Below are 13,525 nucleotides of genomic sequence, written 5' to 3' on the forward strand. Positions count from 1 at the left end.
AGACACACATGCTGTCCCAGCACCCCAGGGTGGGGCTTCCAGCAAGTCCCACCGCACAGCACCTCGATGACTTGTCTCCTTGCATCCAGCCACAGCTGTGCCTTCTTCCAAGAGGTGCAGACCCCCGCCCTGCTGGGGAGGCCTTTTCCTCCGACACTCTCTGGAGCCCCGTGGCCCCAGCTGTTCCTGTCACCTGGCACGCCCACGTTACTCAGCAGCCTCCAGACTCCAGTTACCTGGGGTGGTCATCCTTCTTTCCATTAACAGGTCCCTGTTCAAATCACAGGGTGGTTTCACTTTCGTCATAGGCCTCTGCTGACCCACGGCCGACACTTCTCCCCCGGAGTCTGGCTCTGGCATCTCTGTCACAGGCGCTTCCAACTCGACGGGTCACGGCCAGGTGGGAGGGCAGCTCGCACCAAAAATGGCCTGATCCTGCGCGATGACCCCGGGACCCCCAGGGGCTGCCCGACACGGAAGGTGAGGGGTTAACAGGGCTGGTGTCGGGACCACAGCTGATCCCAGTGAAGAGAGGATTCCACCTGGCCCAATTACGTCCTTATAAGTGTGGGAAAAAGTGTTCTCATGGGAACTAATTAAGGCGAAGGCAGGTAGCTAGGTGAGGAGGCTGTGGCGCTGCTTACTGGGGGACAAAGACATTGTGTCTAAACAGAGAACTCCATAAATCTTGAAATAAATAAACGGATGTTCAATAGTTTAAGGAATGCAATTAATTAGTGAAGGTTTTGCCACATGAGGTTCCACCCAGGACGATTAACTATGCTGAAAAGTAAGATTCTGTGTGACTGGCATTTTCACAACCTTTATTGCAGACGTCGGGGTTTTTTTTCCCCCTGAATCTTTCAGAACTGAGTATCTTTAGTTGAAACACAATTTTGCAGCTTAAAATCATAAGGAATGTCTTAGTTACACACACACACACACACACACACACACACATACACACACACAGAGGTTTAAAATATTTATTGATAAAAAAATTAAAAATTTTTTATACAAAGGTGATGAGAAAAAATCTCATGCAAACTCTGGGCATACAATAAAAATAACTCAAATATTAATATGATGATTTTGTACAAAATTAATTCTTTTGAAGTAGGACCTGTGGCAACCAGCACGGCCCCCTGCTCTAAGCCAGGACGCCCCTCCGGGAGGAACGCCCAGTCGCCCTTGGAAACCTGTAAGTGGTCGGTGGTCCAGTGTGGGATGCTCACAGCTGTCACTATGATTAATGATGAAAACCCTATTGCTGCTACTCAGAAACAAGAACAAGACCTGGGGACGGAGTCAGGAATTCCTCAACACTGCGGGAATCCCGGAGGAATGAAACCATTCACAAAGGTTTTCAGAAAAGTTTTCCATAATCGTCGTAGATGATGAAACCAATGCCTTGAAGCTGTCACAGAGGCTCCGGTTCCTGCTTCCCCAGAGTCCTGCAGTGGATTTATAATTTGTGTATATTACAAGTCATTTGCATAATTGAAACAATTAAGGGATCGACATATCGTGGTGATTAGAAATGCATCAAACTCTGAACGTACAAAAAAGAGAGCTTCAATATGAAACAGTAATCCTCTGAGAACGAGGACCCCACCGCGCCGGTGACCGCTGGGCTGTGCACGTCCCGGCCGCCTCACACCTGTGTCTGTCTCCACCTTGACCTCTCGCCCCAGCAGGCCCAGGGCCAACCCCCAGGATTATTGCATTCTCATAAACTCATCTCATTTTCCGCAGCCTTAGTCTGTTTTCCTTGTCCCGCTTCTTAAGAATAAGTATGAATTGGTTGAAAAAATGCTCCTGGTCCTTTCTTTTTTGAACAAGTCGAAACCTCTGATCCCGGCCATATTTCTCTGCAAACTCCTTAAACGTGGTCCTGAAAAAGAAAGAGTTTCCTGAGAGCAACCCTGGTCTCCCCAGACATCCCACGGTGGTCTCCCTGAGCAAGCAGTGAGCCCTTCACCAGGCCCGGCTGTGGGCCGCAGGGCACCGGTGGGTGAGCGGCTCTGGCTGGCCCTGCCTGGTCCTCACGGGGGTCCTGTGGGGCCCTGACCACCTGCACTTGCGGGCCCCCCTCGTCTCTCTTTTGAGTGGTCTCTGGAAATGAGCCGCCCCCATCAGCCTCCCCCACTGTCTCACACACCTGTCACTCCCACCTGCCCCCATCACAGCTTTGCCCGCCGGGTCTCCTGGGTTCCTCCCCTGCTACCACCACGATCTGCCTGCCACAGTCTTTCTTAGCCTGTGCCCTCCGCCCGGCACAGCCTTCCCTTGTTTCTTTACCCAGTTAGAGCAGCTCATCCTGGGAAACCGGGCCAGGGTGTCTTCTTTGAGAAACTCGCCCTGTCTTGAGCCTCAGAGAATGGTGACTCCATCACAGCCCTCGCCACAGTGATCTCGTTAAACCTCAGTGGTGGAATTGGGCTCCCACACTCGAATGGGGAGGCGTCATCTGCTTTGTTCTCCAATACGCGTCTTGAATGTCTAGCCCAGTGCCTGGCAAGCAGCAAGCCCCAAATACTGATGGAGTGGATTGGCGATGCCAGGCCAGGTGGGGCCCCGTAAGAAAACTTGAGGGACCCGGCCAGGACCAGCAAGGCCGTTCTCAAGGCTGGGGCAGCTCAGAGGGCAAAACAGGACGTGCCTCTACGGTGAGCACACTGACCTTTGCAGGCACCGGGTCCCACAGCTTCTTGTTCTCTTAGCCTTGAACTTGAAGCCAGGAGCAGGGCCAGGGCAGAGGGCCCAAGGCGCAGACGCCCTCGCTGGTCCAGCCCCAGTGGAGCAGGGCCTGGCCTGGGCGTCGTGCCCCAGGGTGCCTGGACAAGGCAATCATTCTTTGACCAGGGGGTTCTTCTTATTCCCCTCAATTTCTCGTTACAGAGAATTTAACACTTCTTTGCAGATGCTAAATTATTGTGTTAAATTATTATCACTTAATAGCTTCTGAAATATACAAACAGCAAGATTATGCCGACATGGCTGTTGGAAGACAGGACACGTCGTTAGCAGACTCGAGCTCATTTCTGTCCCGGAGCAAATGCGTCTCGCTCCGTCCTCAGGGCACTGCTGTTTCCCTGCTCTCCGTTGGGACGTCTCTCGTCTCTCGCAAGAACAGCTCCTCTCTGGCTGCCCTCTTCCACCCGCCCTCCGTCCTGCCCCCCGCCTTCCCTTCCTCCCTAGCACTCTCCCTCCCTCCTTTACTCCCTGTTCGTTTCTCCCTTCTCTCCCTCCTTCGGGCTTCCTTCCTTTACTGATGTCATAACAACCTTGGCGTGCCCTGGCTAAGCCACCCTCCACCCCTGACCTGCAGGGGATCACTCAGTCCACGCTCCCCTGGCTAGAGAGGCCTCTGCACGTTCTCAGTTAGGGGCGGGGCAGGGACAGCTGCTAGGCAGGCCGTATTCTGGGCCTCTCTGTAAAGAAGTATCCCTGAAAAGAAAGGGAGCCTCTCGCGTCTGTCCGTGGCCTCTGAGCCATGCTGAGGGGCGCCACTGGCTTTCTGCTGATGCTACCCTGCTGTGGTGTGAGCTTGGGAGCTCAGCTGGATCAGGGGCCCTGCACCTCTGCCCTGTCTAGGCCAAGTGGGACTCAGGCCAGCCTGCCAGGAAGGAGGCTGCAGCTTTCAGGAAGGGGCACCAGGTGTCAACCCCACCGGGTGGCCAACCCCACCTGGTTAGGACCCAGTCCCTGGTGGCTGCTCTCCGGAGAGGTGGGCAGGGCTGGGCCAGGACCTGCCCGGGAGTGTTCCAGACCGTCCCCTCACCAGCATTCCCACAGGCTGCTCAGGACTGAGGCTGAGACAGGCCACTAGGACGGGCCTGTATGGCTGCATGAGGCTGCACAGCCCCAGGAGGCTGCTATCAAAGGCCCACGTGACCTGCCCGGGGACATGCCTGGCTGCCCAGCACGTGGTCATGGGAATTGCACATCGTTCACTAGGATGCCTACGGAACAGCAGTCAGATCTGGAAGAAGTTCTTGAGATGTTGCAAACTTAGCTACTTTTAAAATAATAATAAAAAAGCTTTATAATTATGAAAGCGATATATCCCAAGGGTGAATTTTAAAATTTGCTACATTATCGTAAGCATTTTATGATCTCTATGTACCCTTAACATGATGTTGCTTACTTTAAATACATACAATACAGTATATTTTTTAAAATAGCAGCAATTAAATCTAATTTTAAAAAGTCAGTTTAGCTCCCTCTGATTTCTATCACTCGTTTTCCTTGTGTGCGTGTGATTGGTCTTGAATTGCTCAATGCATTCTGAACATTTTTTCCTTAGTCTTCATGATATAGTCACTAGAAGGGGAGTATGTGGCTTAGTGCTACTATTCTATCAATAGATAGACACAGAATGCTGGCCAGTGTCTTAATAGTGATGACAGCCATCACTTGCGGAGCCCCGCCCGCCTGCCAGGGGCTAAGGTGGTCTCTCCCTGCAGCCCCTCACGCGTCCTCCTGGTCACTTTTTGAGGTCTGTGAGGTCATCCTCCCATACGGAGGAGAACTCTGGAGCCCAGGAAGGTCCCACAAGAAGGGGATAAGAAGGGATAAGAAGGGTCGGGGCCAGGCTGTGAACTAAAGCAGGGAAGGTTCCCCTAGCCCTCACCGCCTCTGTCCCTGTCCCATGACCACCTGGGAGCCCTCACCTCTTCCTCTGCCCCTGTCCCATGGCCACCTGGGGGGTGGACACAGGTAAGCCGTGGCTAGAACCTAGCATTCTCATGACTGCTTTAACCATAGAAAATCACAGCTTGCAAGCAACAGAGCACACATTTGCTTGTCTATGTTAGCACTTCTGATGAAGATGACTCATGCTATTTTTTTCCCATTGACAAAGTACCCATACTTGGACTAGTTAGAGAAGTTGTGTGAGGACTATGTAACTAGCACTAACTTAGGCCACCCAATTATTAATCAATCAAATCATAGGTCAGAAGAAGGAGGCCTATGCCTTCTCAGAAAGCATCAATTAATGTCCATTTAAAAACGGATGCTGGCTGGGCGTGGTGGCTCACACTTGTAATCTCAGCACTTTGGGAGGCTGAGGTGGGTGGATCACCTGAGGTCAGGAGTTCAAGACCAGCCTGGCCAACATGGTGAAACCCCGTCTCTACTAAAAATTACAAAAATCAGCTGGGTGTGGTAGTGGGTACCTGTAATCCCAGTTACTTGGGAGGCTGAGGCAGGGAGAATTCCTTGAACCTGCGAGGCAGAGGTTGCAGTGACCCAAGATTATGCCATTGCACTCCACCCTGAGTGACAGAACGAGACTGTCTCAAAACAAACCAACGGCAAAGCAAAACAAAGGCAAAAACGAAGTGCTCTGCGTGCTCCAGTCTAAAGCAAAAATACATTGTCAACCATTTTTATGCTTCCACAACTTGCAGTTTTATAATTCTATAGCAGTACCTGTGCATTACTTTTTAAGGATCAGCTGATCAAAGCTAATTTTTAAGAAAGAGTTAAGCTTACGGATTCTTCCAATTTCTAACATCTACTTTCTTTTAAGTGTGTCTTATATCATGGAAAAACGCCTCGTTTATTATTTTAGTAAGTTTTGGCAACTAAGGTAACTCAGTTCACTTGTCCAGTATATCAAACCTTCACGAACTGGGACCAAGTGTTAGGACGTCTGGGACCGAGGTGGGTGCCGGGGGTTACGGCGCTGTTGTCTGTTGTTTGTGAATTTTTGCTTCTTGATCATTAGATCAGAAATTCGATCTCATCTCATGAGAGCTTATGTATTGACTGGTTATTTGGGTCAGTCAGGGGCTGTGGACGTTTGAAATGCATGCAGGGTGGGGAGAAAATGGTCACACGTTTGGTCAGCAAATAGCCCGCTTTCCCCAGACTGAAGAAGGGGTGTTTGCAGGCTCACGCGCGGGCAGCATGGTCGGGGCTCACGCAGGTCTTTAAAGCTCACACTTTCGTGTCTGTGGAAGGCTGGCTTACCCAACGTCACAAAAACAAACCTGAAGAATCCTCTTGTAACTGGCAAGTTCCCAGCCCCAGAGATCGCCGGGTCTGTTTCTCCCTCCGTACCTGGGAGACACTTTAGATTCCTCTAGAAGTTTCTTGAATTCTTCTTTGGCTAGCAACAATTTAGTCTTCTTCTCCTTGTATTCTTCTTTTATTCTTGTCTTGACAAACTGTTCAAATATCTTAGACACAGAAGAAAAGCGCTATGAAATTGCATATCAGACATGAAATCGTGTATTCCAAGCACAACATGAAAAAGCAGGAAGACTCTACAGCAAGCTGTTCCCTTTCGCAGCTGCTGGAGCTATGAGCAATAGCCCTTCAGCATGGCTCTCAGTGATCCGAGCAGTCTGAATAATTAAACATGGGTCCCCACAAGCCCCAGCCTTTCTCCACACACAGGCACTGTTTCTGGGTCAAACGCGAAACAGCCCTGCCAGAGAAACCTGGAGGGCGACTTGGGCGCCCTATCCGCAGGCGTCTCGGACCAGGTGGGAATCTGGACCCCCCGCTGCAGGCTACAGTGTCCCTCTCAGTGGCCTCCGGGCACTTCCTCAGCTCTGCCAGCAGCACCAGAACACAGTGGAGCACTTAGTTTGTGTTAGTCACTTCCTAGGGTGACATAATTGACATTTGAGTCTCCAAAAAATGGCCTTAACTTGTGAAAAGAAAGTAGATTCAGCACCTCTGATCCCCACTTGTGAACCTGGGAGTCTGGTGTGGTGGCAAGGACTCGTGGCCTCGTGGACTCATAAGTGGCCTCTTCTGAGGAGGTCACGGACGCCAGGCTGCCTGGATCACCAGTGTGGAAACAACCCACCAGGAGGCCTGACCTTCGGGCACTGGGCAAACCCAGTTTGACCAGAAGTGCGTCTCAAATGCTGCCCCAAACAGGAAAACCCTGCTCCTTGGTGGGAAGGAAGGGAATATCAGCTGGCAGGCAATTCTGGGCAAGGCTCCAGGCATTCCTCCTGGGACCCGGCAGCCGCGTAACGAGATGCAATCTCTTCGTGACGGGCCACAGAACCTCTTTTCTGTCAGAGTAAGATGGATCCTTGTTCTAAGAACCGAAAAACGGTCATTTATAGACTATAAAGTCAAAGAGGGGGCAAAGCTACTCCATTCCGAATGCTACTCTAAACTCAAGGACATTAAAAATAAACTGAAGATGTGTTTATGCAAACATAAATAAAATATCAAGAAAAAGTCCACATAGGATCCTCCAAGGCCAATAAATAGCAGCTGTACACCAGTCTAACCAACAGCCAGGCAGATCCTAGAACGTGTCCGGGACCGGGCATCCAGCGTGGGGGTGGGAAAGGAAGGGTGGGCAGGGGCCGGCCTCCGCCCAGCACTGCTCAGCCCCTTCTCCGGAGCGGCTCTCTTCCAGCTTTGTCTTATTGGTTCAGATTCCATTTCCGTAGTGGCAAACCTTTACAGGATTATGAATCTAAAATGCCACTGGTCTCCTGAAGATACAGCAGCAAAATGAAACATCCATAAGTATGACTTAAATTGAGAATGTGTGCATGTATATGTAAGTAGGAGTGTGACTGGCTTCTTTTACCTTCAAGGCAAATAGCAATGTAAGCTCTCAGCTGTCTTATACTTAACTAATAAACAAAATGAATGCAGGGTTATTATCCAAATACGAGCATGTGGCTCCATCATTAGCCAGAGTTTTGCTCTATTAATGTTAAACCTGAGAGAGAGCCCGGCTGGCTGCGGGCTCGGGGCTCTTCAGAAATGCCTGCTTCTCTCTCTGCCTACAACCACTTCTCCATCTCATCAGCGGCTCCTCTCTTTCCTCCCCCTTTGCTCCGTTGCTTTATTTTATGCTGATATAATTTAACATAGCAGGTTTTGTTTTTCACCCTTGGCAAATGATATCAGTTTTATCCAACATGGAGCATGACTTCCTAAAAGAGAGTCCATTGGCCGTGACATCATTGCTCTATGTTCCTGTGCAACCAAACAGAGAACTATTGTTGCCGTAGAAACGCACCTGCTTCACCCTCTTGCCCTGACTCTTTGGAGGATCCCCCTCTTCTCCTGTGCAGCAGCCCTGGGAGGGAGAGGGAGGGTTGAGAACGTCACCCCAGGGGCCTTAGCCCTCCCCATGGAAACGCTGTGTGGCGGTAGACCCTGTACAGCTTCCACGCCTGGCACTTCTAACCCAGGTCTTCCTAAACAGGACTGTGCTCTTTGGATGGGGTCCGGCTGTGATTTCTTTCCCCAGTCCAGCCTCCCTCCCACCCACCCACGAGCTGCCATGCTCCCCTTTGCTCCCCTTGGAAGAGGCTGCAGACACTTCTTCTGCCCTCCGGACACTCTGGTGTGCTGGCTACGGCGTGGGCTGCCTCCTCCTCTCTCTCCCTGGGCCTTCTGGGACCTTAGCCCAGGCCTGCGGTTTCCTCTGGGTGATTTCCAAGGGATGTTTAGGGGTTTCCCCGGACAGTGGGTACTTAGCACCAGCCATACTCTCATCTCCTCTATTTGCAGATGACCCAGCCAGGCGATGGCCGGGCATCCCGGCCCAGGTGGGCCCAGCCCCGTCAGGGTTGGCATCTGCTATCTCTGACGATGGCCTGAAGAACGTCTGGCCTCACAGAGCTCCCTTGGATGAGCCCTGGGTGGGATGCCCATGTCCCCCAGACATCTGGGCCAGCGCTGCCCTGCCCGTGAACCACTTCAATCCGGCAAGCCGACCGGGCCCCTGTGTTCCCAGCTGTTCTAAGACATGTGCCTTAGCATTAAAATAGAACATTTGGAAGGGGCTTGATCACAAATTTGAATTTTCTTTTTACGGTGGGGATGATCTGACTTATTCACCTTCCGTTAAAGGGACTAACAGCCTCAAAAAGTATCCACAGTACAGAGAGAGAAAACTGGCCACAGCAACCAAGTCCATGGTGGCCCACGCCACAGGTGTGCTGACGGCTTTTAGACACCGCCAGGTTTACGGCTTCTGCCTGTGGCCTCCAGTGAGTCTGTCACATAACATCACAGGCTCCTTGCTATGCATTTTTATAACTGATTTTTTTTTTTATTTTTTTGAGATAGGGTCTTGCTCTTTTTGCCTAGGCTGGAGTGTAATGGTGTGATCTCAGCTCACTGCAACCTCTGCCTCCCAGATTCAAGAACTTCTCCTGCCTCATCCTCCCAAGTTGCTGGGATCACAAGCAAGCACCACCACACCTGCTAATTTTTGGCCTTTTTTGTAGAAACAGGGTTTCGTCCTGTTGTCCAGGCTGGTCTTGAACTTGTGACCTCAGGTGATCCCCCCACCTTGGCCTCCCAAAGTGTTGGGATTACAGACTTGAACCATCAAGCCCAGCCCATAGCTGAAATTTTTGATTTAAAAAATTGCATCAAAGTGGCAAAATATTACTAGTTATTAAAGTTTAGGGTTTTCCTTAGCTATAGGAAAAAAAATATGTAACACCCAAATTCAGCTAACTCTCGTAGCATTATTTTGAGACTACGATAACACATTTCATATATTTTATACTCTAACATGTTTCTTTATAGAAAATGAAACTGGGCTAGAAGATAACAGAGGATTATTAATTGCAAGTTCCTGAAAGGCTCAGGTTCTGTGTTCCAAGGCTGTCAATCCTGGGACCACACCAGGCTGCCCAGCCTACCCCTGAGCCTGCTCCGGGAGAGGGGCCAGCTCCCATGAGTGGAGTGGTGGGTGAGGGCGGGGACTGGGGGTGGGAACACAGTTCGAACTCGTTACAACGAGCAATGTGGGTCCACGTGACTGAGACTCTGTGGGCTGGAGCTTCTCTGACATCATCTCAGGCATTTGCTTAACGGAGCTTTATGAGCAGAGGACAGAATTGAAAATAAAATCGCAATTCTTTTGCTCTCCGTCCAGGGCTTTATGAGACTCTGCTGGTGTGAGAATCCAGTGGACACCGACACGGGGGCCCCCTCCTCCCGAATGAACTCCGGCACTTCTGTTTTCAGCTCACCTTCCATGTTCACGGTTTCTGGACTCAAAGGGCAAAGGGAGGGAAAGACGTGACCTCACACGTGGAGTCTAACAGGACAGGGAAGTCTGGACCTTCCAGAGTCTCCACCTCAGGGCCCTTCTCGGACAGGCTCCACAGGCCACACAGACCCAGGCCATGTCAGCTAATGCCATCGGACCATTGGGCCCTCCCCCAGCAACCGCAGGCCACTCCAACATGTCTGTCCCTCTGACTGTTAGATACAGAAAGCAGTGTTGGCTCAGGGACCGAGTTTGTAAAAAGCCAGGGCAGACCCCGGCATGTCTCTCCTTTAAATATCCCCAGAAAACCCCCTCGAATCAATTCCTTGTGTTTCTGGGTGACGATTTGTAGAACCTCCACCCTCTCCTGTGCTTCGTGATTCTCTAGAACCTCCACCCTCTCCTGTGCTGGTGTTGTTCTCTGGACCACTCCTATTTCATTACTATTATTGTTATCCTAAGAACAAGCAGAAAGAGGCTCTTTAAAAGGAAATGGTTGCTGATTTGGGAAGAGAGCATTGCAATGAGAATACACATGCCATTAGGGAAGTAAAAAAGGACAATGATTTTTAAGGGAAAAAAATGAGAGGATTAAATAATTGTTTGGAAATAATTCTCTTTGGCTACAGAGATCCACAGCAGGACGAAGCCAGTCAAGGCTGGACAGGCGGTTCTGGGCGGGTGTCCTTGCAGAAATGCGTCCTATGTGTAAGGCTGTGATGAGGCAGGTGGGGTGGCCCACGCTTGTAATCCCGACACTTTGGGAGGACGAGGTGGAAGGATTGCTTGAACCCAGGAGTTCAAGACCAGCCTGGGCAACATAGAGCAACCCTGTCTCTACAAAAAGTATAAAAATTAGCCAGGCGTGGTGGCTGGTGCTTGTATCCCAGCTACTCAGGAGGCTGAGGTGGGAGGCTGGCTTGAGCCCAGGAGGCGGAGGTTGCAGTGAGCTGAGATGGCACCACTGCACTCCAGCCTAGGTGACAAAGTGAGACCCTGTCTCAAAAAAAAAAAAAAAAGGTTTTGATGGCCTTATGTGCAAGGCTGTGGTTCTTGTAGTCTTTTTAGTGATCAGGTATCCAAGTCTGAGAACACCCTCTCCCTGGCCTTCCCCCATTCTATTTGTCAGAGTTTTCTTAACATTAGCGACTTCATCTTGATCCTGACAATTTTCATATTATATAAGACTTTAAGTATACAAAACCTTCAGATCTTACAGGAGACCACCTCTTTCACTATTTTTATATAATACTTTCAGTATTTGGTGTTTTTAACATATTAGTTATTGTCATTTGCAATAAGGGTTAATGTTCCTAAAATTTATATTTTCATCTTCAAAAGTATTTTGTCTTACAGGGTCATAACCAAATGCTGAGGTAAGAATAACGACCAGGATAACCTTCCTCCGTCCCCCTAACTCTTCTGTTCACGAGCTTGCAAGCGACAGTACCGGAGCTGTAACTCTCCCCACTGGCCAAAGTCACAGCACCCGTGTCTGGTTTTCAGCCACGAGAAGCTCCCCAGGCCCCGGAAGCAGCGCGGCGTTGGCGCTGCGTCTCTGCCATCAGTGCCTTCCCGCCACGTTACCTGCTTTCGTTCCTCAGAGTTGAGCAGGAGATAGCGTGGGTCAAACACGATTTTGTGTAATTCTTTCTCCCAGGTAGAAAATGCTGATACCTAAAGAAAGATATCAATAGAGTTGCTGTTAGCATCTAATGCTGAGCCAGGAGCTGTGCTGAAATGATCCACGGTTAAAAACAAACAAATAAGAAACCCTGCGTTAAGGTACAACACGTTCAGTGAAGCAGTGCTGTATAAGCCTTACACATGCCAAACTTTCCAAGAAAATCAATACCTAGAACATCAGAAAACTTCATTTGTAGACTCGTGACTATTTCTTTCTTGAGTATCTTCCAGGGTTGTGTCCCTTTTCTGTAACCTCTATTATATCTGCGGAGGTGTGGCATTCTGGAACTCCCCATCTCGAAAGGAGAAACTACATTTGTAAAAATTTTCAGAACCTCTACAGACCATCACAGAGAACCATGTCTTGAAAACAGGCTGAGTTTAGTTGATTTGTAATCACCGTTAAACCTCTTTTAAGTAGGTCATTTAAAAAGTGAATTATTTTGTTTGCAATAGTTTTAGACTTACCAAAACTTTGCAAGAATATTACAGAAAGTTCCCGTATACTGATGCTCAATCTCGTGTATCTTTGACATATTAGTAGGCTCGATTGTCACCACCAGCACGGACACATTGCTACTAACAACGGTCTGCATTTATTCAGATTTCCTTAGGTTTTACCCGATTTTCTGCTTCTGCCCAGGACCCTGTCACATTTGGCTGTCATATCTCCTCGGGCTCCTCTCGGCTGTGACAGGGTCTCAGACGTCCCTTGCCTTTGATGACCGTGATGGTTTGAGGAGCCCCGGTCAGGTGCACTGCAGGACGCTCCTCGGTGGGGATTTGTCTGAGGGTTTCCTCCTAAATAGCCTGGGGTCATGGGTTTTGGGAGGAAGAGCATGCAGGTAAACGCCATTCTCACCACGCCACAGCCGGGGACACGCCGCTGACAGGAGTCCTCCCCGGCAGTGGTGGCCGTGGCCGCCTGGCTGAGGTCTCCCCGTGGCGAAGCCTTCCTCTCTGTGCTGTCCACTCTGGAAGGATGTTGCCACGAGCAGCCCACACTTGGGGTCGCGGGTTCTGCTCCACTTCCGAGGAGGAGAAGTCACTCATGAGTGACCAGGAAACGTTCTGGGTGCACGCTCGTCCGTGCCTCCGCATTCCTTACACACTCAGTGTTTTATTTATACGGCTATGGACTCATGGGTATGCAGCCCATGCCCCAGCGGAACTCCGGCGTGACTCGGCTTCTTTTCCTGCTCAGCTTCTGACACGCTGGCCTTGGCGAGCTCTCGTGGTGGGTTCCCAGCTCCCGTGTCCCTCTGACAGCTGCTCCTCATTTGTGCCTTCGGGGCATCTCCTTACTTTCTGCCAGGAAGGGTGCTCCAGGCCCATCTTCTGCCTGTCCCACCTTTGCCATTGTATCAATCAATTCTCCAAGAAGGCTTGGCTGTTACAGAAGCTAAGATCTGGGCACGGATGGGTTCGTGGCTAGAGATGTGTCATTGCTTCTAGACTCTCAGCTGATAGAGCAGGGGAATGTTTAAAACATTTAGAATATAAATGCATTCATTGAAAAACAGGGCCAACGTATTGACTGTGCCTCGGGCCCCAAGCTGGGTGTTGAGGCTCCTGAGAAAACAAATCAGGAAGCCCATGGTCTAGGGTAGTGCTGGTGAGGAGCTAACGGACTCCTAAGATGGCACTAGGAACTGGACGCCAGATGGCAGAGACAGACCTGGACACCAGTGGGATGCAGCAGGGTCCCACAGCAGCCTGGGGAGGAGGTGGCTTCTAGATTGCTGTGACTTTGGAACATAAATACTCCTCATGTTTCACAAGGGGGCCTGGGAGGGATTCTAGGACCGGCTGGCAGTGCGGGCAAAGGCT

General features: G+C 50.2%; 1 protein-coding gene across 1 annotated transcript in view; it reads right to left on the minus strand.

Annotated features, from left to right (window-relative positions):
* Window positions 1-972: 972 nt before the first annotated feature.
* TCERG1L (transcription elongation regulator 1 like) overlaps window positions 973-13,525 on the minus strand; it is a 209,108-nt gene continuing 196,555 nt past the window's right edge. Inside the window, exons 10-12 of the mRNA XM_039465219.2 lie at window positions 11,597-11,686; window positions 6,073-6,191; window positions 973-1,894 (exon numbers count right to left, since the gene is read on the minus strand). Of these exons, the coding sequence (XP_039321153.2) occupies window positions 1,738-1,894; window positions 6,073-6,191; window positions 11,597-11,686 (366 nt within the window). The 3' untranslated portion in view covers window positions 973-1,737. The remainder of the gene's footprint in view (window positions 1,895-6,072; window positions 6,192-11,596; window positions 11,687-13,525) is intronic.

The sequence above is a fragment of the Saimiri boliviensis genome, chromosome 12 (assembly GCF_048565385.1).
Source record: "Saimiri boliviensis isolate mSaiBol1 chromosome 12, mSaiBol1.pri, whole genome shotgun sequence".
Lineage (NCBI taxonomy): Eukaryota > Metazoa > Chordata > Mammalia > Primates > Cebidae > Saimiri > Saimiri boliviensis.